General features: G+C 44.8%; 1 protein-coding gene across 1 annotated transcript; it reads right to left on the reverse strand.

Moving 5' to 3' along the window:
- Nucleotides 1-483: 483 nt before the first annotated feature.
- On the reverse strand, nucleotides 484-20,661 carry LOC116622423 (NACHT, LRR and PYD domains-containing protein 5-like). The gene is made up of 11 exons (XM_032388894.1): nucleotides 20,358-20,661; nucleotides 18,798-18,875; nucleotides 15,270-16,860; nucleotides 13,740-13,910; nucleotides 12,055-12,222; nucleotides 10,414-10,584; nucleotides 8,289-8,459; nucleotides 6,062-6,232; nucleotides 3,871-4,041; nucleotides 2,456-2,626; nucleotides 484-861 (listed from the first exon to the last, which is right to left on the reverse strand). The coding sequence occupies exons 1-11, from the start codon at nucleotides 20,644-20,646 to the stop codon at nucleotides 729-731; spliced, it is 3,285 nt and encodes a 1,094-aa protein (XP_032244785.1). The 5' UTR covers nucleotides 20,647-20,661; the 3' UTR covers nucleotides 484-728.
- Nucleotides 20,662-22,340: the final 1,679 nt, after the last annotated feature.

Consider the following 22,340-nt stretch of genomic DNA (forward strand, 5'->3'; position numbering starts at 1 on the left):
GGACTCCCCTTAGCTTCTGAGATTCAGCCGATCAGGAAGGGATTCACTCTGATGAACACACTTGTGAATGCTAAGCAGTCTTACCTGAGGAACTACATGTCGCAGCTCACTCCAAAGACTCACCAATCCCTGAACTCCATGCTTCCCCAAATCCCTACCTACATAAGATCAGCAGTCTGCTCTTGGAGACAGTGGTAGACCAGTTCTTCACTACACTAAGCAATACATTTGGTTTGTTCATATTTAGATAGTGATAGTCACACCATCCTCCTCTGACTTTTAGATTGTGCTTTAATTTTTTTTTGTAACACCAGCAGAGTTGTATCATCAACATCTGGGGGCCACTTTTAGGACCTAAGTCCTCCCACTCTTCTCTTGGATCATATCCCCACTGCTCAAGAAGGTCACATGGTACTTACTCCCCAAATGCTCAGTGCTTATTTTATTTGATTTTCTCTATATGCTCCGAGGTAGGACAGACATTTCATAGATACAGAGATCCTAGGATTGGAAGGTCACAGCCTATGTCAGAGGCAAATGCAATAACCAAGTTATATTGGACACATGAGAATTGCCACCAGTGAGGGCTTTGTGAGAACCAGAACTCATATTCCATCTCTGAGAGGGAACTCCTGGGTACAGCTTGCCCCAGAAGACCGCTTTTATGTTCCTCCATCAGAGTGCGTGTGTGTGTGTGGTCGGGGGCGGGGTGGGAGAGTTTCATGTTTTCAGTTTTTCCACCAATACCGGTCATCTTCATCAAAAGAATACCAACCGTCACCAATTATAATCTGTGGCTTGAGTCGTTGGACCTCCTTCAGAAGCTTCTGTATTTGAGTGGGATATTGCCATTTCCACAACCTGGAGAGGCCGAAGGGGGACACATTACTCTGGGAATTTGCTTCTGCTTCTCCTTTCCTTAAAATTCCTGGAAACTCCATCAAGGATCTGAAACCTCTTCTTGTACTCTTGAGGTGCTCCATAGAGCAAGAGTAAATCCCTACATGTGAAGGCACACTTGCATGTATTAGGTGCTACACTGAGCTTTTATGGGCATCTGCCTCTCACCACGGTCCTCAGAGGCAGGCATGATTACTCATCCATCCATAAACTCCTTCCTGAGAACCTACTTTGTGCCAGGTCCTGTTATAGGGGTCAGAGGCACAGTGATGAGTAAGGCAAAGCCCCTACCCTCAGGAAGCTTATATCCTAGGGCAGGAGAAACAGGTATTCAAATAGATACACAGCATCATTTCCATTTTACAGATAGGGAAATAGGCTCCTGGAAGGTCCAGTAGTAAAATCCAGGTCTGACTCTTCAACTGCCAAGTCCCATGATCACAGGCTGAGCTTGTCCAAAGCTATACTGCTTCATGAGTCATTGATGCAAATATGCTCTCTTTCAACCCAATATTCTGCCTTTCCAGCTTCTCTGTTGAAGAGATCACTGTGACAGTTCTCCTTGTTCACACTGAAGTCTCTGAATCCACAGAGCCATGCCTTCCATTCCATCCTTCCCCTCAGATCCCACACTACAACTACTCTGTTACATCCATACGTCGACACTTGAGCCCTGCACAAACCCAACCACCGTAAGCTGGGCTACACAGAGGCAGTTTTTCAATCAGGGAGTTTGCTATTGAAATAAATATATGACAACCAACCTCAACGGTCTGTCCATCTTAACCGTTTTTCAGTGGGGAGTTCAGTGGTGTTAAGTACACTCGCACTGTTGTGCGGCCATCTTCACCATCTATCCTCATAACTTTTCATCTTCCCCAACTAAAACTCTGTGCCTATTAAACACCGACTCCCCATCCCCTCCCCCTCCCCCAGTGCCACCATCTACCTTTAGTCTCTATGGATTTGACTGCTCTAGGGACCTCACTTAGGTAGAATCATGCAGTATTCGTCTTCTTGCACCTGACTTACTTCGTCCATGTTATAACAGGTGTTAGAACTTCCTTTTGTTTTAATGCTGAATGATATTCCACTGTGTGGATATATCACACTTAATTTACCCATTCCCCTGACCGCAGATGCCTGGGCTGCTTCCGCCTTTTGACTACTGTGAATAATGCTGTTGTAAACATGGATGTACAAGTAATTCTTCTAGATCCTGGTTTCAGTTCTTTTGGGTATGTACTCAGAATTGTTGGATCATATAGAAATTCCACTTTTAGCTTTTTAAGGATAAACATCTGATTTGTATGTTGTCTCTACATTCTTCCTAAACCCATCCAGAAGTAAGCCCCATGATATCAGGCACCTTACCTCTGTCTCTATCCCTATCCTCAGTACGGTGCCCGGAACACAGTGGGCACTTAGTGGCTGAATCAAGGATCTGGTTGTTGAGCCACATCTCAGCTTCTGGGATAAAGCGTTTCTCCACCAACCAGCATGCTTTGTAGGAGAAGGAGGTTTGTATCTCGGAAGACAATCGCCAGGGACTCACCCGATTATTTGTAGGTTAGATGTGGGTTGTGCAAAGGCGGGACACAGCTTCATCATTCCTACGGGGCTGAAATTGTTCTGCATCAGATTCAGGCTGGTCAGGCGCTGGCTACAGAGGAGAGCCGAGGCGAGGGCCTCACAGCAGCCGGACGTCAGTCCACACGCCTCCAACCTGCAGGGCCAACACGCCAAGAAATGCCTCCAAAGTTCAGTGACCGACCCTTCAACCCACTGGCCTTTCATGGCAATGTTTAAGATAGAGGGGTGGGCTCTACCATTGGCGTTTCTGGTTTCTAATGGATTCCCAGGCGACGATGCTGGTTCTCCTGTTAAGAGCCGCTGGGTGACTTAATTACAGTCGTGGAAAGAATGAAAGATGAAGAAAGGGTGAGAGTGCTTGCAACTAGGGAACAAAGAAAGGCACATGGAGAAAGACTTGCTGAAAACCTGCATTTCACCTGGAACCCAAGAGGCAAGAAGGAAGCCAGGTGAACAGGGCAGGAAGTAGTGATATAGGCTTGGGAGTTGCACGCACCTGACCCTCGTGGAAGGAAGGCTGGGACATGTCAAAGACTCGGACAGTGAACCAGACAGCCACAGGGGAGTCAGAGGCCACGGTGTGAAAGGAGGCTGGGCATTTTAGGTCACATTAAGGATTTAGGATTTTATCCTAGGAGCAGCTGAGGGCCAAACAACTTTGTTGGATGTAATAATTGGATGGTGGCCGTGTTCTCCCATGTTGGAGACGCGTGTTGAGGTATTCAGAGGCTGAACAATAAACTATAACTCGCTATGAAATGGTTCACCAGATAGAGCAAAAGACTGATGATCGTTTAAACTGGGTGGTGAGCATGCGGGTTTTTAATGTCCCAATCATTCTAGAATCTGTGTATTTGGGAATGTCTTGTGACAGAGTAAAAAGTTGTGGCATGTGCTCAAGTATTTTTAAGTGCCTATAGTTAGATGGTGAGGTGGGGTTGAATAAAGCTTATTGTTATTATTGGTTTTGCCTCTAAAATAATATCTAAGCCTCTGTGAAAACAGGAAATCTCTACTAGGGAGGCTGTGGAAAGAGGTGAGGGAAGGTATTTCAGTGATAGCATAAGGCACTTGATAGATTCCCGATATGAGTGAGGTTAAGCTGATAGCGGTAGGGATTTTTCCTCTATTGTTTCAGAAAGAAGGGAACGTGGGTACAGATATTAAGTGGTTTCATGGTGGAACGTGCAGGGCTTTCCTATGAAATGGCTTCATGTTGATTCGAAGGGGGTGAGGTCATTTCTTAAGCACCAGGAAGAACAAGGCAGGTTCAAATGGAATTGTGAGAGTTGGAACACTGTCTTTGTTCAGCAACTTCACGCCCAGGTCCCCCTTCCTCTTCACCCAGCCCTCATACCGGGGACCCCAGGAACTCACCCGAGCCTCCTCAGAGAAGCCCTCCTGTGTTTCAGCCCCTCGCACAGCGCTATGATGCCTTCATCACCCAGGGCATTCACCGCCAGATCCAGGCTCTTCAGGTGTTTGCTCCTTGTGATCACATGGGACAGTTTCTTACAGCAGGCGGCAGTGAGATGACACTTAACCAGTCTGCAAGGGGAGAGCCCATGTCATTTGAGGAGACGGCTAGAGGGGGACGATGCCCAGAAACATCAGTGGGGCTTTCCTGGACTCCTTCCTCACTGGGAACCTTTCTGTCCATCCCTGGGAATGGCTTAGGTTGTGCAGCATCCAGTGGCTCAGGTAAGGAGGGATGATAGTGGCAGGTGGGGAAAGCATGTGATGTGGCTGGAGGGATCTCTGGAAAAAGAAATGAGCACATCAGAGCTTGCTTCCCACCTGCAGATGGGATGAAGATTCTCCCTGGTGGATGGAGAAAAAGAGACAGAAAAAAAAAATGAGAAGTTGGTAGAGTCCCTGAGAGGGTGAGAAAAGATGACAGATAACAGAAGGTACTGAAATGCTAGATGGGTTTGGGGTCCGAAAGGAGAGGCATCTTGTGCTTCTGTTTCCGGGACGAATGGGGAGGGTGGGGGCCGAGAAGGCCCCTGAAATACCGACTGCATGACTCATCTGAGTAGAGATGATGGGAACAGCTCCACTGTCTCCTATCTTCAGCTAAGAATAGAATGATCCCACTGGGGATGAGAGAGTCCATCTTCACGAGGCGTTCACACAAAGAATGAGCAAGAGCTCACACCTGCAGACCAGGTGTTAGGGCTCACACCTGTAGACCAGGTGGGAATGGCTAAGCCTAAGATGCCAGCAAGGATCAGTGATGATGATCCCCCAGCATTTAAACGTAACCCCAAAGAAGTGGCGCCTCCAAGTGATTAAGCTTTAGTTTCTACACCATGCAAAAGTAGAGCTCGAAACACTGATTTCATGAAAACAAACATAGGACTAATACTTGGGGGGGGGGCACTCAGATCTGTGGGCTATGATCTCTATCCAGTTTCTTTCTTTTGTTTATTATTGGAGAAGGAGAGATATTAAAATGGTCCTACTTTTTGGTTCACTGATTCTTTTTTTTTTTTTTTTTTTTTTAGGATTTTATTTATTTGACAGAGAGAGAGATAGTGAGAGAGGGAACACAAGCAGGGGGAGTGGGAGAGGGAGAAGCAGCCTTCCCGCGGAGCAGGGAGCCCAATGCGGGGCTCAATCCCAGGACCCTGGGACCACGACCCCAGCCGAAGGCAGATGCTTAACGACTGAGCCACCCGGGCGCCCCTCTACTTTTGTAACTGAGAAAAAGATACTACCAAGTACACAAAGATTTAGAAGGTACGCATGACTAAAACATTGGACGTAAGCTCAATGTCCAGCTTTAGGGGATTTTTAAAGTTATGATGCATCATTCAGTGTAATACCATACCATACTTAGTTTATGATTATGATCTGCAGATCCTCAAGGGACAGAATGTGAGACCAAAAGGCAAGGTTTGGGCTCCTAAGGGAGTTCTGGTTTCCCCTGCAAATGATTGGTAGGAGAACTACATGAGCCTAGACATGTGAAATATTTAAAGCCCTGTGCCTGCCATGTGGCAAGAATGCTTTCAGCGGTAACTGCTGGGATCCTTTCTTTGTAATACTTATGCATCCAGGAGGAATTTGCCAAAGTGTTAACTGCTTTGTCAGATTGGAGATTCATTTCTGTTCATTGATATCTTTTAACTTTTCTATAGTCTGTTTAAGGATGGAATATTCTTATTAAATAGAAACACTCCAATAAAAGGTAAAGAAATTTGAGCCCCAGAGGAAGAAGGTGTTGAGAGAGAGCCCCTCCATCTCCACCCTACATACAGAATGAACAGCTAAAGAGTAACTTAGGGCAAAAACAGGTTTTCTGAAAAGTGAACAGGTTTTAGAAATCGAGGGTGACCTAAGCTCCAAAAATCCAATCGTGGGGTTCCTGTCTGGACTCATTTCTGTGTCCTTCCCACACTCACTGTGGTAAACATATGAAAGCATGAGCATCAGTTGACCCAACTAGACCCAATTACCAAGAACTAATTTTTGGTACCAGTCTTCCTGCTCACATATCTGGACTTTCTAGGAACCCCAGTCCCCAATATGGTAGAACTGACCCCCGACAACCATTGAAACTTACTCCAGGTCCTGGAGGTGACAAGATGGTTCCATCAGGACCTCGCAGAGAAGGTTCATCCCACCATCTTCCACGGGGTTCATGCTAAGGCTCAGATGCGTCAGATGTTTGTTGCCCATAAGTGCAAACGCAAGAAAGCCACAGCCGGCGACATCCAGGTTGCATTCATTTAGTCTGTGGGGCGCACACAAGGGAAAGAGGAAGGTTATACTCGTGACTTGGTGTCACCTTGGGTAAGCCATTTCTGTTGGCCTCAGTTTCCTCCTCCTTTGGGAGGGTATTATGTAAGGGGGTACTTAGGGAGGTTTCAGCTTGGGTAACAGGATGACCATGAAGTGCTTGGTATGATATCTAGCAGAATGCATGCACTGGATGCCGTTCAAGATGCTCTTTTTAATTTTCCTTCATACTCAATGTGTCGCTTTCCTATGGCTACTGTAACAAATTACCACAAACTTAGTGGCTTAAAACATACATTTATTATCTTACAGTTCCGGAGTTCAGCAGATTTTGACTGAGGCAAAAATCAAGGTGTCAGCAAGGCTGTGTTCCTTCTGGAGGCTCCAGGGGAGAATCGGTTTTATTGCCTTTCCTAGCTTTTATAGGGCTGCTCATAGTCTTTGGCTTCTGGTCTTCAGTCAGCAATTATATCCTGTTACCATATCTCCTCTCCCACTTCTCCTCCTTTCCCTCATAAAAACCCCTTTGATTACATTAGCGCTACTCAGAGAATCCAAGATAATTTCCCATCTCAAGATCCTTAACTTGCTCACACCTGCAAAGTCCCTTTTGCCATGTGAGTTTACATATTTACAGGGATTAGGACATGGGCATCTTGGGGAGCAGGTCACTCTTCTGTCTACCATACTCAGCATCTTCCCATCACTTATTCACTGAAGAACCTTGGAACCCACAAGGTAGACATGTACATTAAAGTTATATTCTTTAACAGAATTTCTGGCTACAGGTATACCATTAACATATGTTGATTTTTTAAATTATAGAGTTATTGGTGAAGTAACTGGTCAATGGGGTGAAATGGCAGAAAGCAAAGTGACCCCAGCAAGGCAAGCTGACAGTGTGGGACAGGTGTAACACCCATCTTTTGTTCTCACCACCAGACCAAAGATGTAGGCTAGAAGAATAACCTGGCAATGGGGTAGCAGTTTTTAAAGCAGTTATGGAGACCCCTTGCTCTACGCTAGAGTACATGGCCTCCCCTCGCTGTGCATGTGGTACTATCCAGAGTGGTGGGGACACTACCTCTGTGGCTGCCAACCCTGTGTCACCATTACCATCATCCAAAAATCTCAACCATCCAGCTCTCCCTACCAGAACCTAAGCTCTGTGAACTTCGGGACCACATCGGTCATCTCTACATCACTGGCAACTAAAAGCGTTCGCCAGTTGCACGTGCTTACTATAGTCAGGCCTCATTATGCAGGGATTCTGTGTTTGCACATTTGCCTGCTTGCTAAAATTTATTCGCTACCCCCCCCAAGTCCATTTCGTGGTGCTCATGGGTCCTTCACGGACACACGTGCATGTGCAGAGAAATATTCGCACACGCTCCCCGCTGAGGCTGAACTCGTTTCAAATTCATTGTCAACAAGTATCCTTTTCATGATCCAGTTAGTGCCACGTTTTCCGCATTTTTGTGTTTTTTGTGGGTCGTTTTGTTGTTTAAGATGCGGTGCTAATGTGTGGAGCTGAAGTGCTGTCCAGCGTTCCCATGCCCAAGAAGGCTGTGCTGTGTGGAGAAAACGCTTCAGAGATGAGCTTCGTTCGGCCACGAGTCATGGCGCTGTCGGCCCTGAGCGCAATGTGAGTGAATCAACAATATGTATTAAATAAGGGGTCTTTAAACAGAAACACACAAAGCAAGGTTAGGTACTGTTTGGTTGATGAAAATGTGACCAGAGGCTCGAAGGAACCTAACCCTGTGTTTCCCCTGGGAGCAGTGGTTTGGTGTTTGTGACGACTTTATAGAACATAACTGCAGGAAATAATGAGAATCGCCTGTATTTGGATAAATGACGACTTCCCACTGTAAGAAAACGGGCCGAGATGGAATTTTCCAGGGAAGGAGGAAATTGGCGGGGACAGGATGCAGCCCTTATCTGTTCCCTTCATCATGACAACCGTCCTCCCACTGCTTTGAGCTTGCGAGCGTCACATGCTGTTTGTAACAAAGCAATGCAGTCCTCCCAAGGAAGCAAGCTGGACTCACGTCAGCCTCTGTAGCCCACAGGTGGGCACTTTTATGGCTTGACACAGCTGATTCACGCCTTCACTCCCCAGGCTGTTGCTCGACAGGCACACGTGCGTCAGACTCTGGTTGCTGGCGAGGGCTGAGGCCAGGTCCTGGCAGTCGGCAGCTGTGAGGTCACAGCTCCCCAGTCTGCAAGGAGAGAGCCCCCAGGAAGGAAAGGGTGAGGTCTGTGCTGAAGGTTCCCTCCCGCCCTCCTTCGCAAATAAGGGAAAGAAATCCTACCCCATGGCTGACCATGCTCTTGCAGACGTATGCTGATGTCACACTGTGTCTTGCATTTAACTTGCAAACCCAACCCTGATATTTATATAAATGGCGTGGGTGACTAGATCTGCCATCACCCACAACGGGAGACACATGGACAAGGTCAACCTGCTCCCCATCCAGGGGTCCTTGCTCCTTACATGCGCTGTGGTGTGAGGTGTTGCCCAGATTAGGAACCTTCCTATATAGAAAGTGCTCTTCCTATTCCATCCGTTTCTCAAAGCTTCATACACAATAGCACTTGAAAATAAGAATTTCATACTACTTCTCTCATGGGATTGTGGCAAAGTTAAATGAATTAACACATCTAAAATGCTTAGAGCAGTGCATATAGCAAACATTTACGCCCTATTACTGACAGTGATTTATTTTGATGAAGAAATACTGGCTGGGTTGGATTAGAAGGGGGTCAGAATATGTAAGCCTGAAATATGCCACTTGGGCATAAGGATGATCTTGAGCTGAAAGCAACTGAGAAAAAGCAGACACAGGAAGGGCTTGGTGCTCTCCCCCATCTGCCTAAAAACAGGGCATGAGTTTCCCCTGTACGTGTGTCCCTCCTCTTTGGTACCAGCAAGAGAATGGCCCTTGTCACCAGAGATGGACATGACATGGAGATGAGTCATCATATAACATTTATCTACCATTAATTCCTCTCATATACTTCCTAGTCACCTACCCACAATTTATCAGCCCCTAGAAGCCCCAAACGCCTTTTGTCTAGTCACTTCTCCACAATTTAGCGTAACTTTGTTAAAATGATATATAAGCTTGAGTCTAACCACTTCTTTGGGTTTCTCACATCTTTTCTGTGAAACCTCCATGCATGTTAAAAAAAAGTAGTACCAATACAATATGTGTGTCCTTTGTTCTGTCAATCATCAGTTTAATTTGCAGGCCTCAGACACTGAACCTAAGAGGATAGAGGGAAAGTTTTTTCCTTCCCCTACAGACTGAGGGAGAGAAATGTTGGCTTCTAATGTGATTCCCCCCCCCCCAGGAATTTAAAGGGTAATTTGTGCCATTTTGTTTTCAATTTCTGCTATGACTTTAGACTCAAACTCCCCAGGAAAGAGGGATGTTATTGACATGGCATGTTTTGGGAGTGATGGGGGGGGAAACAACTTTGCCCAGATTGTAGGTCATCGAGGGGGAGATTTCCAAGTCTTAGGTATCAAACCAGAGCTCATGTTTTAGTTTTGCCTTTTATTCCCTATGTGGCCCTAGACAAGAGATTTTTCTTTCTTCTGGATTCTGTTTTCCTTATCAGCAAATGGGGTGAAAATAATTCCTATGTGGCAGGTTGTGAAGGGTGGCATTAATGGGATTAGAACACTCAGCACAGGGCCTGGAAGGACGCCATAGACAGCAGCTCCAACCACAAGCTAAGACTCTCCGGGATTTTGGCATTGGTGCAACTTTCCAGTATATAACACGGCAGGGCTAACTCTAAGCAGAATGCCGTATGTGAGATCCCCAGAACTTATTTGTCTTTTAATGGTACATCTGTACCCTTAACCAACCTCTCCCCATTTCTCCCCCCAACCGCCAGCCCCTGGCGGTCAACGTTCTTCTCTCTGGTTCTACGCGTTTGGCTTCTCCCCTAGACTTTTATATCGTTCAGAGTTTGATAGCAAAGACACAGATGTTATTTACTGAGTCTTCTTTTATACCTCAATATTGGGGCACTCCCATGGGGTCAGAACTCCCATTCTAACCCTTGGCTTAGGCGTCCACTAATTCCCCTCCCCTCCTTCCCCACCATTTGGGCCATGTCAGCTAAGAGAAAGGAGCCCTGGTGGACAGAAGTGCAACTCACATCAGCTTCTGCAGGGTGCACTGTGAGGCAGTCAAGGCATTGCAGAGAGGCTTTATACCCTGGTTTGCCACCTTATTTCCTACCAGGCTGAGAGATTTTAGGCTGATGGACGTAACAAGGATTTGGGAGATCACCAGGCAACAGGCGGGGGTTAGTCCACAGTGATCCAACCTGCAGAGATAAACAACGTGAAATGCATTCTCACTTCTCCCCACAAAGCAACCCATTTCCCTGTGCACCAGCTACTCTGGCCATGTTGCTCATTTCTGGACACAGTTTGCTCTAGGCTCAGGGTCTGAGCATTTGCTATTCCTTGTGTTTGCACCATCCCTCCTCATCCCCAAACCCACATCTTTATGTGGTTCAATTTTTCATTCAGGTCTCCTGAATGTCACCTCTACTGAGTTCGCCAGTCTCACAACCTTATTTAACTGTGCCTGCCCCACCCCACTGCACCCGAAACCCCTCTATCCAGCATTATTTTATGCATAGCAATGATCACCAGCCAATGTTTCATATATTTGCACTTTAAAAAAATTGAAGTATATCTGACACGTAATATTGTGTAAGTTTAAGGTATAAGCATGTTGATTTGAAACATTTATATACTGCAATATGATTGCCATTGTAATATTAGTGAGGACCTCTGTCAGGTCACATAATTATTTCTTTTTTGTGGTGGGAATAATTAAGATCTAGTCTCTTAGCAAGTTTTATGTTTATAATACAATATTGTTGTCTATAATTATTATACTGTGTGCTAGGTCTCCAGGACCTATTTACCTACTAGTTGCAAGTTTTACCTTTCAACAACCTATTTCTACTTTCCCCCACCCCCAGTCCCTGATAAACACCATTTTACTGTGTTTTTATGAGTTCAGCTTTTTTAAGATTCCATATGTGAGATCATATGTATTTGTCTTTCTCGGACTTATCTCAGTTTGCATAATGTCCTCAAGGTCCATACATGTTGTTGCAAATGGCAGGATTTCCTTCTTTCTCAAGACTACTTGCACTTGTTTATTGTTTGTCTTCCTCTCCAGAATGTCATCTCGATGACCCTGGCTTGGGATGGCAGCTCGCAGGTTACAGAGCAAAAACACATGTGGTGCAAAGCGAAATACTCTTCCGCAGTTGCTCTGTGTCGATTAAAGCTCAAAACAGAGCTTATGTTTCTCTGTCTCAGCATGGCATCCAGTAGCAGTGTCTTTAGACCAAGTTAATCTAATTGACAAAACACATGCCCAGGATCTACAAAACCGTGTTAACAGCCCCAAACTGGAAATGACCAAATGTCCCTGGACAGGTGAATGGCTACACTAACTGCAGTGTATCTGTCCTACTGAATAGTACTCAGCCCTAAAAATGAACATGCGATTGATACACAGAACAGCATGGATGATGGATCTGAGGGGCATTTGCTGATTGAAAAAAAGCCAATCTCGGCGGCGCCTGGGTGGCTCAGTCGGTTAAGCATCTGACTCTTGATTTTGGCTCAGGTCCTGATCTCAGGGTCATGAGATCGAGTCCAGATTGCCCTCTTCCTTTCTGATAGGTTTGCAACTTGCTGCGAATAATTATTTAACAAGGAAAGACAACAACGACAAAGCCAAAAATGCAGAAGCCATACCCAGAATGTACCTCAAAGACTCCAGCAAGCAGTTTGGGTGTCTTAGCGCTTCACACGCCATCATCATATCTGCCTCCTTCAGGTGAGTGCTTTCCAAGTTCAGGTATTTAATATTACGGTTGGTAATGAGAGTCAACCAGAGATGACGAAGGCCCAGGGTAACCTGCGCACCTTTAAATCTACCCAATAGAAAGCAGAAAATACGACGAGACACAGGAAACATCTGTATCCCAATGTTCCCCTTTCCCCTCCTCTCCCATTCCAACTCTCTTATCTCTCAACTGGTGGCATTTATGTAATCTTAAAGATTTTTAAAAATTTGTAAGTGATCTCTACACCCAATGTGTGGCTCGAACCCACAGCCCTGAGATCAAGAGTTGCACACTCCACCCACTGAGCCAGCCAGATGGCCCACATTTAATTTTAAAGCAACAAATACTTGAGCATCTATGATGCATCAGGCACTGGAAACAGTATTAAGTGATGCTGATACTCCATGTTCTAATGGAGCTTGATCTCATGGGGAGACACTCATCAAAGAGCTGAACCAGAGTTATGCTGAAGAATGAAATATGGTTGGTCCATTAAGAACGGAGCTAGAGGGGCACCTGGCGGGCTCAGTCAGAGGAGCATGTGACTCTTTTGATCTTGGGGTCGTGAGTTGGAGCCCCATGCTGGGTGTAGAGATTGCTTAAAAATAAAATCTTAAAAAAAAAGAACAGAACTATAAACAGATATGGTCAAGTTCAGGCTGAAGAAAAAGGTCAAATGTCAGAAAAGTGTGTATATCGTGACACCACTTGGATTAAAAAAAAAGTCATTTGCCAATATATACATATAATTGCATGGGAAGTTTATGAGTAATTAGGGAGATAGGAAGTTGAAGAGGCATCAGAGGTTTTACTGAAAACCCTTGTAATGCCCGAATCTCGTTACCATTATGATGCATTACTGCTGTATTACAAATACAGTGATGACACAGACTTAGGCTCATCACTGCGTGGCAAGAGCTAAGAGCAGGGGTTCCCAGGGAAACGCTAGGGTAAAGCCGGCAGAGGGGTTTGGTGCAGGATGGAAGTGAACAGGGCATTGTCAAGACTCTGGCAGAGTCCAGCTTACGGAAACTACTTAGGGAAGGGATACAAGTGGCAAGAAGGGGAAGGGGTTTGTACGGAGAAGTTACATGTGCTTCTCTTGGTCTTGGAGGGAAGAGTCCAGAACAGAACCTTTGTCTGCGGCAGAACTAGCACTTCATCTCCTACTCCAGGTGCTTGGTGAGTACCCTGGGGTCTACCACAGACCCAGGACCTTATTGGGTGTTCATATATTTGTTACCTTATTGATGAACATAAAAGCATTAAGAACTGACTTAAAACCTCCCATGAGTCAAGTACTTTGATCTTGCAATGGCCTCGTGCTCCACCCATTTGCCTGCAATGAGCTCCCCGCACCTTTGGCCCTAACAAACTCCTATTCATCCTTCAATACCCAGAGTGAATGAACCTGCCTCAATAATCCCTTCACAGGGTCTTTAGTTTCTCCCTATTGTGTGCTTTTGGGAACTTGGCTCCTGTATCTTCCACAGCAGTTATCCCCTCTGATTACATTCTCAGATGGGTCTTTTCTGGTAGGTGGGAGAAGAGAGTGGTGACATAGCCATGCCAATGGGCATGTACCAGGGGCCGGGTAGCCTTACATTAGATTCTGTATTTTACAGGTTGGCTGCCTCAGTTTGATGCAGAGGGTCTTCATGGCCCATTCATTCAGGATACTGCCACTCAGGTCCAGCTGTCGCAGGCTTGGGTGGGTGCTGAGTACGAAGCAGAGACTTTTCCAGCACTCATCAGCAAGGGTCTTAATCGGCGTCCTACATTGGAGAAGGAAATCAACATTGGCTTCCACTGGATGGGGTTTAACATGAGCATCTGCCACAATAGTGTCAGAGGAGAGAAACCAGGCTGTTATGGCAAGACGGGGAGGACTTCAGAGGTCCTGAGGTCGATTTAGTGATGTCGCTTTGTGCTTTGAATGCATGCTTGCACACCCACCCTGCCTCCTGAACGGGGTACATACTAAGGTGATGCAGAGGCACCAGCTCCTGAATTGGGTTTGCCCTTAGACTCTAGCTCCCCCTTGAATGTAAAATGGTGCAGCCACTGTGGAAAACAGTATGGAAGTTCCTCAAAAAAGTAAAAATAGAGCTACCGTATGATCCAGTGATTGCATTTATAAAAATTCAATTTTGAAATTGAATTGAATTGAATTGAAATCAGGATCCTGAAGAGATCTGTGCACTATCATTCCCAACAGCCAAGATATGGAAACAACCTAAATGTTCGCTGATGGCTGATGGACGAATAAAGAAAACGTGACCCATACACGTATATATACACACCAGGGGATATTATTCAGCTTTAAAAAAAGAAGGAAATCCTGCCATTTGCAACAGCACGAATGAACCTAGAGGACGTTATGGTAAGTGAAATAAACCAGTAACAGAAAGATGCGTACGATCTCATATATAGAATCTAAAATAGCCAAACTCATGGAAGCAGAGAGAGGATGGTGGTTGCCCGTGGCTGGGGGAGGGGGAATGGGGCAATGTTGGTGGAAGGGTACAGAGTTTCAGTGACGCAAGACGGATATCTAACGTAGAGCAGTGTGACTGCCGATAACAATACTGTATCATATACTTGAAATTTACTAGAAGGATAGGTCTTAAGTATTAGCAACACACACACACAGAATGGTAACTAAGTGAGGTGATGGATATGCTAATTAGCTTAATCATGGTGATTATTTTACCAAGTTGTACATCTTAAATATGTATAATTTTTATTTGTCAATTATGCCTCTATAAAGATGAGAAGGAAGGGGCACTTGGGTGGATCAGTCAAACATCTGCCTTCGGCTCAGGTCATGATCTCGGGGTCCTGGGATGAAGCCCCGTGTTGGGCTCCCTGCTCAGCAGGGGGTCTGCTGCTCCCTTTGCCCCTTCCCTTGCTGTGCTAATAAACAAAATCTTAAAAAAAAAAAAAAAAAGAGGGCACGTGTGGTGATGGACACTGGGGGTTATATGCAACTAATGAATTGTAGAACACTGCATCAAAAACTAATGATGTACTATATATTGGCTAATTGAACATAATAAAAAATAAAATATAGGAAGAAAAAAAGACTAAAATGGCAAAATAAAAAAAAAAAAAGAATAAAATGAAGGACTCACCCTTGAGGAATGAGGGGCTGTGCCTCAGTGAACTCATCCTTTGAGAAGCTCTCGTGGACATCTATATGAATTTTCTGCAAATACTGGCAACGCTGCAGACAGAAAGAGGACACCATCAAGTCCATTCGGCGGTTTATCGGAAGCCACACTTCCTGGAAGCTGTTCAATGCCAAGCGAACAAACTCTTCATCTTGAGTCTCGAAAAGACAGTGGAAGGCGTCCAGCGAGTCTGGTGGGGCGGGGGTCCTGGCCTGTTGCCCCAGCAGAGAGATCCAGCTCAGAAGCCCCTGCTTCACCGCCAGGGGAACATGACATCCAAGCAGGACTTCCAGAGCCCCCGTCACTTCTTTGCTCATGAGGCCAAACAAGAAACGCTTCATCTGGAACAGGTGGGCATCAGAGCTGATCTGTCTGCGCTCCACCAAACTCCTCATGTTCTCCATGAACACAGGGTAGGGGTCCCTCTCCATTTCCAGTCCTTCCAGAACATAGTACAGGGCAGCAAAGAACTCCTGGAGGCTGACGTGAGGGAACATGTAGCACCTGTCGCCACCACGGTCTTGGAGGAGGATGTTCGTGTGAAACAGAGCGGAGAGCTCAGATTCCCTGAGTCTGTGAACACCGAGGTCATCTCCATAAAACACAAACTTCCTGTTCCACACTCCCTGCACAGCCATGAGGCACAGGCTCTTCAAAACGGCTCTCTCTTCCTGGTTGAGACAGTGCCGGGAGGCATCTCGTGGAGTGAGCTGATGGAACACAAAAGTGGCATATAAACCCGTGAGAGTTTGGCAGGTAGGGGGAAGGCTCTTTCCCGATGCCTCCTGTAGATTCAGAGCATCACAGATGAGCGACCCCAAGACGGGGACTTGGCACTCGTCCAACAACGGGTGGTTGTCCACCACCAAATGCAAGACTTGTGTCTTCTGATGCTCATTCTTCATGTGCCCAAGGAGCAACTGGATCCTTTTCTCCACAGAGATGCCCCCAACAAAGAGGTAACGGGGCGACGTGAGCATGGATTTGAGCTTCTCTATGCCCGTGTCTCTGATGGTGATCATCAGGGAGGACTCAGGGAGAAGGACTTTCTTCAGCAGACTATGCATCAGAACAGACATGGGTTGTTTAGCCGCCCAGTCTTCACAGAGATTTGTGTCATCGTCTTGGAAGGTGAAGTCCAGGTCATCGAAACCATCAACAACAAACAAGAGCCTTTCCGGTTGGGACATGATCTCCATCATTGGAACCTGGGAGTCTGGCCACTCTCTGGAAATTAAGTCTGCAAAGCTGCCCTCCCTCATGCATTGCATGTCTCTGGCACGGAGGAAGAAGACATAGGAGAACATGCCCTTGAAGAGGTCACCCTGTGCCCAGCACAGCAGGACCCTTCTGGCCAAAGTGGATTTCCCAATTCCTGATTTTCCATGCAAAACCACAGTGCGAGGCTGGAAGCCCCTCTGGTCTGGATTAAAAGCACCAAGCAATGTTTGCATTTCTGGACAGTCAGAGGCAAGGTTTTCAAAACCACGGTATTCATCCAACTCTGTAGCAAATTTTATCATCATGTAGCCCTTGTAGTCCCTTGTGTTATCTCCACGGCCCAGGTTGGACAGGGGAAGGGAGAAGAAAAACAGGAAACATTTTAAGAAAGTCTAGAATTTAGGAAAAAGCCAAAGCAAAACAAACCCCCAAACCCTGGACCTGGAATCAGTGGATCCTAAATCAGACAGTCTACATACATGGTTTTTTGTCCCTTCCTAGCAGTGTACTGATAACAAGCTCCATCCCTCAAAGATCACTTCCTCAAAGCTTAGGAACATCCTACAAAATAGCTCTATTTGTCCCTTTAGCCTCATCTTTCTTTTCAGCACTTAATACCTGACACATTACATTTTTGTTGGCTTACTGTCCTTCTCCCCTCAGTAGACTCTACTTGATGCCCAAGTTCACCAGAATCATAGGTTTTTGGAATTTATCTTTATACCCAGTCCCTGTAGATGATCACAGTGAACATACGTGACTCTGTCCTTGGTGAGGATTCTAGGAGCTCTTGGGGAAGAGACTGATGCACCAGAGACAAATGTGGATGAGCAAAGGGACAGTGGACTCCTCTGCCACCCAAACTCCATAGACTGGTTTTCACCCAGCTCCATCCCAGGGCAGGAAAAAAAAAAAAAAACAAAAAACGAATCAGTTTTCTTTACCTCCTTCTTTTGTCTCGGCGGCTATGACACCATCTTCTATAGCTTGTGAAATTTCTGCAATAAAGAGAGGAAGGATGGATTCCCCCACTCTTATGTGAGTATCCAAATCAGAGAGGGCACAGTCGTTGGGCATCTGCCTTCGGCTCAGGTCATGGTCCCAGGGTCCTGGGATCGAGCCCCGCATCGGGCTCCCTGCTCGGCGGGAAGCCTGCTTCTCCCTCTCCCACTCCCCCTGCTTGTGTTCCCTCTCTCTCTGTGTCTCTCTCTGTCAAATAAATAAATAAAATCTTAAAAAAAAAATAAAGCTAGGATAATAGTTTCTATGTTGTGGAGTTGCTCTGAAGATTAAATCAGGTGTTTTGTTGGAGGAATAACACAGCCTCTGGCATGTAATAGCTACCACTTTTCGACAATAATCATTATGTCTACTTATTAAAAAATAGTGTCTTTATTTCATATCATCACTAAATCACTAAGTAATCTTTAAATGCATAAGATACAATTTTATCCATGGAAAGATGATAATATATAGGACTCACCCTGTTAAGCTGACATTTATATTAAAATTGGAACAATTTATAACCTCTGGGATTCTGAGACTCTGACTCATCAATTGCTCAGACTTTCGTTTTGAAGGGGGTTTTCCTATCCGCAGCATGGACAAAGCTGTATCAACACAAAGTTGGTCCTGATTCTTTCAAGGTGTTAGACTTCGTGGTCAATGCTGACTGCTGGAAGATTAGTGATATACAAGTGGTAGTGTGGGTAACAGTGGGAAATGCATGTTGTCTATGCAAGCCTACATCTTTCCCTCTATGTTTTGGCTTCACTGCTTTCATCCCTTTTGTTAGTCTCCCTTTTCCTCCACTGAAGTATGAGCTTCATGAATTAAGGGGATTTGCACATACTTTGTACACGGATGTAACACGAGTACAGAGAGCAGTGCCTGGCTTGTCACCAGTTCTCAAATATTTGGGGAATTGTACTGAATCTGGTTTCATGCTATCTGGATCTCTCCACCAAAGCCTCCAAAACAGATCCTTAGGTGGAGCTTGTCCTGGCAAGGTCATGAAGTTCCCCAAACTGAAGATGGGAAACCAAAGAGTTGTAAGAAAGCTTTAAGATCACAGAGTTCTCTTGGACTTAGAATAAGAAAGACCATGATTACTAGATGCTCAGAAGCCATACAATCAGCTAACAACAGGATGCCAGACTAGAAAGAACACTGGACTATCAGAAGTCATGGTTCAAGTCCTGGATGGGCCACAAACTAATCACCACATGGCTTTAGACACATCCATTGTCCCACCAAATCCACACTGACCTGGCACTTCTTTCATGCTTGGTTCTTGGTCATTCTTCATTTGTGTAGAGTTTTCTGGTATTTCAGGCAGTGAATATTCTGCAACAGAGAGGAGATGACACAATAGTCTCAGTAAAGTCATAGCAATTACCCAGACTAGGGATGAGAGCATCCCCTGCCCAAATTACTGAGGGGAACCAAGACAAACCTCAGGATCTCACAGTTTGTTCCATGACTAGCTGGTAATGGAGACAATGGAGTCAGATCCTCCAGTGCCACCAGCACAGTAAAGCAGCAGAGACTGGTCACAAAGAGTGCTCAGAGTTTGAACTTGTAAATTCCAGTCCCATTTTGCTGTATGGCCTTGGGTTATTCACATGATGAGGCAGTATATTATGGTTAGGTGGAGTTTATCTTCAAGAGTCATCCTCAGCACCTGTCTTGAACTTCAACTAGTTAGTTAACTACTCACTAGAGGCCTGTGAATGATCCAAATAGAGGTGTCCAACTCATGAGTTCTAACACTGACCACTCTTTCTCCAGTCAACATATTTTCCACACAGGGCTTTTTTGAAGCTCAGAAGGGATGGCTTCTCTTAAAGTCCTTTGCAGCTGTAGATGTCAAGTTACATCTAGGGATGGCATACCTGTAGTCTTTAGGGCCAATCTGACTGCTTGCCCTTGGGACTCTAAGTTCTCTTTCTTTCTTTCTTTTTTTTTTTTTTAAAGATTTTATTTATTTATTTGAGAGAGAGAGCGAGTGCGCACACACGAGCAGGGGGAAGGGTAGAGGAAGAAGCAGAATCCCCGCCAGGCAGGGGGCCCAATGTGGGACTCCATCCCAGGACCCTGGGATCATGACCCACGCTAAAGGCAGATGCTTAACCGACTGAGCCACCCTGGACTCTAAGTTTTCTGTCCACAATTGAAGAGAAGAATTCCTCCTGATAAAGGAGGGCTATTTTTTCTACTACCTTTCTCCTAAATACCCTAAGCTAATCACACAGTTTGATCCAAATACATTGCTATAATAGGGACACCAACAGTCTGACAAGATCAGTCCTTAGAAGAGTTCCTTGAACTTTAGTCCTTTAGCTTGGGGCAAGAAATATGGGAAACACCCACTGTACAACCACCCTAGTGTTCTCAATAAATGAATGAGGATTTGTTAACAACTTCGTATACATTAGGTTATTGAGTCTTTGCAACAGCACAGGTGAGCATCAAAGTTACTGTTCCAAGATGTAGAACCCAAGGGGATTTGCCCAAAGTCACACATAGGACAAGTGGAAGGTCCAGAGCTCAAGCTTAGCAGTTAAGACTCCAAATCCTGTCTACAAACTTCAACCAAATTCTGTCTGGGTAGAGCGTCTGTCTACTCATTTCTTTTCTTTTTTCACAGGCTGGAGACTGCTCTAATTTCTAGCCAGACGGGATGACTAATGAGTGACTTCTCACAGTTCAGACTCACGCCATGGAGGTGGACCCAGTTAGTGACCAAGGATCCCTCTCCATTTCCATGGAAGCTTGAGGTAATCTCCTTTCTCTTCCACCCCCAGATTTGCCCCAAGTCTTACTCACTTTTCATCTCTTTCCTTGCCTTCTCAGAGAGTGTGGACATGTTCATCTTTTCAAAGATGTGAATGGATATTTTCCAGGCAAGAGATTCTTTATAATGCTCATGCAAGAGGGAGGCTAGATGTTCCACATTGGCATTGTTCACTTCAACCCATGGAAAAGAGTACATTGCCAACTCTGAAGCTTTTTCCATGAGCAATTCCTTAAATGTCTGAAACTCTTCCTTGCTTAGCTGCTTGAAACACCATTGCAGTCCATAGTTGGAAAAGGAGGGTAATTTGGCTTCTGTCATCTTAGTGCAAGGCTAAGAGCTCAGATTTTGATGGAAAAGTGGATTCTTTAATAATATGGAGAAATGGTACCTGTGAAAGAGTAATAAGATTCAAAAGAGAATCTTGCATCAAATTCTCAAGTTCATACAACCAACCTCGTCAGCTCACTAGAAACAACATTTTCTGTTCCTTTTGTGAAATACACAGAGAAGCCCAATTCATGGGTAACAATTCTTCATAGACTTAAAATTACTTGACATTATATCTATTTATCTTGTTATGAGAATATAAACTCTGGGATGTTTTGCTGCCCTTATCCCTAGTTCCCGAAACAGCACCTGGCATAGAGTCAGAATAAAAACACTTAAAGAATACAAAAACACTAATTGGAAGGTAGATGTGCACTGCTACATTTATTGCAACATTATTTACAATAGCTAAATTATGGAAACAACCCAACTGTCCACCTGAGAATAATTAAAAAAGATGTGGTATATACACAATGGAATATTATTCAGCCATGAAAAAGAATAAAATCTTGCAATTTACAATAACATGGATAGGCCTGAAGGGTATTATGCTAAGTGAAATAAGTCAGACTGAGAAAAACAAGTACCATATGATTTCAGTTATGTAGAATTTAACAAACAAAACAAATGAGCCAATGAAAAGGAAAGAGAGAGAGACAGACAGACAAACCATGCAACAGACTCTCAACTGTAGGGAACTGATGGTCAGTAGAGGGGAGGTGGGTGGGGACATGGGGGAAACAGGTGATGGGGATGAAGGAGTGCACTTGTCCTGATGAGCACTGGGTGATGTATGGAAGTATTGAATCACTATATTGTCCACCTGAAACTAATATAACAACAACAACAACAAAAACCCAAAACACTTGTCAGTGATGCTCTTGGCTAATATGTTATACTCATGGAAACTGGCAAATAAGTTACCACCATTTACGGAAAATTAGTCACTCTATTTATTTAAAGTAGGCTCTACACCCAACATGGGGCTTAAACACACGACCCTGCGATCAAGAGTTGCATGACAGCCAGGTGCCTAAATCACACGGTTTTTAGATCAGTTGATTCCTTTTGTGTGTGTTAACATAACATGAAGTTACATAAACATAGAGTTTTGGTGTAAAAATGGGTAAATATTTGAAAGTCTTATCTGATAAGGGTCTTGTATCTAAAAAGTAGAAAACCTTTTATAATAAAAAAAATCTAATTAAAAGTGGGCAAATGATCTGAATAGACATTTCTCCAAAGATACAGAAATGGCAGATGAACACATGATAAGACGCTCAACATCATTAGCCCTCAGAACTGATTCCATACCCCCGACCCCCTAAATCAGCTTGTTCTATAGGTGCACATCCATGACCTGTGCCATGCATTTCTTCTCCAAGTTCTCTGGAAGGCTTGTCTGTGATGACAAACATTTTGTAGTTATTAAGAATGCTCCAGGAAGAATTCTTAAACCTGGCAAATCTCCTCTTCCACCATTATATGGCCCCTATAAACAGTGACAACCAATATTGGTTGGGCATTTTTAGGCTGCTCTGGTCTTCCCCAACCATTACTTTGTGGTGGAAAAGAAAGCAATCAAAGGGATATCCTATAATATCCTATAATATATAATAAAACACTTTAAGGGGTCAAGTAGATGGCAACTTGTTTTCCCCCCCAGGAGCCCTATTAGGGTGGAA

Source organism: Phoca vitulina, unplaced genomic scaffold (assembly GCF_004348235.1).
Source record: "Phoca vitulina isolate PV1807 unplaced genomic scaffold, GSC_HSeal_1.0 scaffold52, whole genome shotgun sequence".
NCBI lineage: Eukaryota > Metazoa > Chordata > Mammalia > Carnivora > Phocidae > Phoca > Phoca vitulina.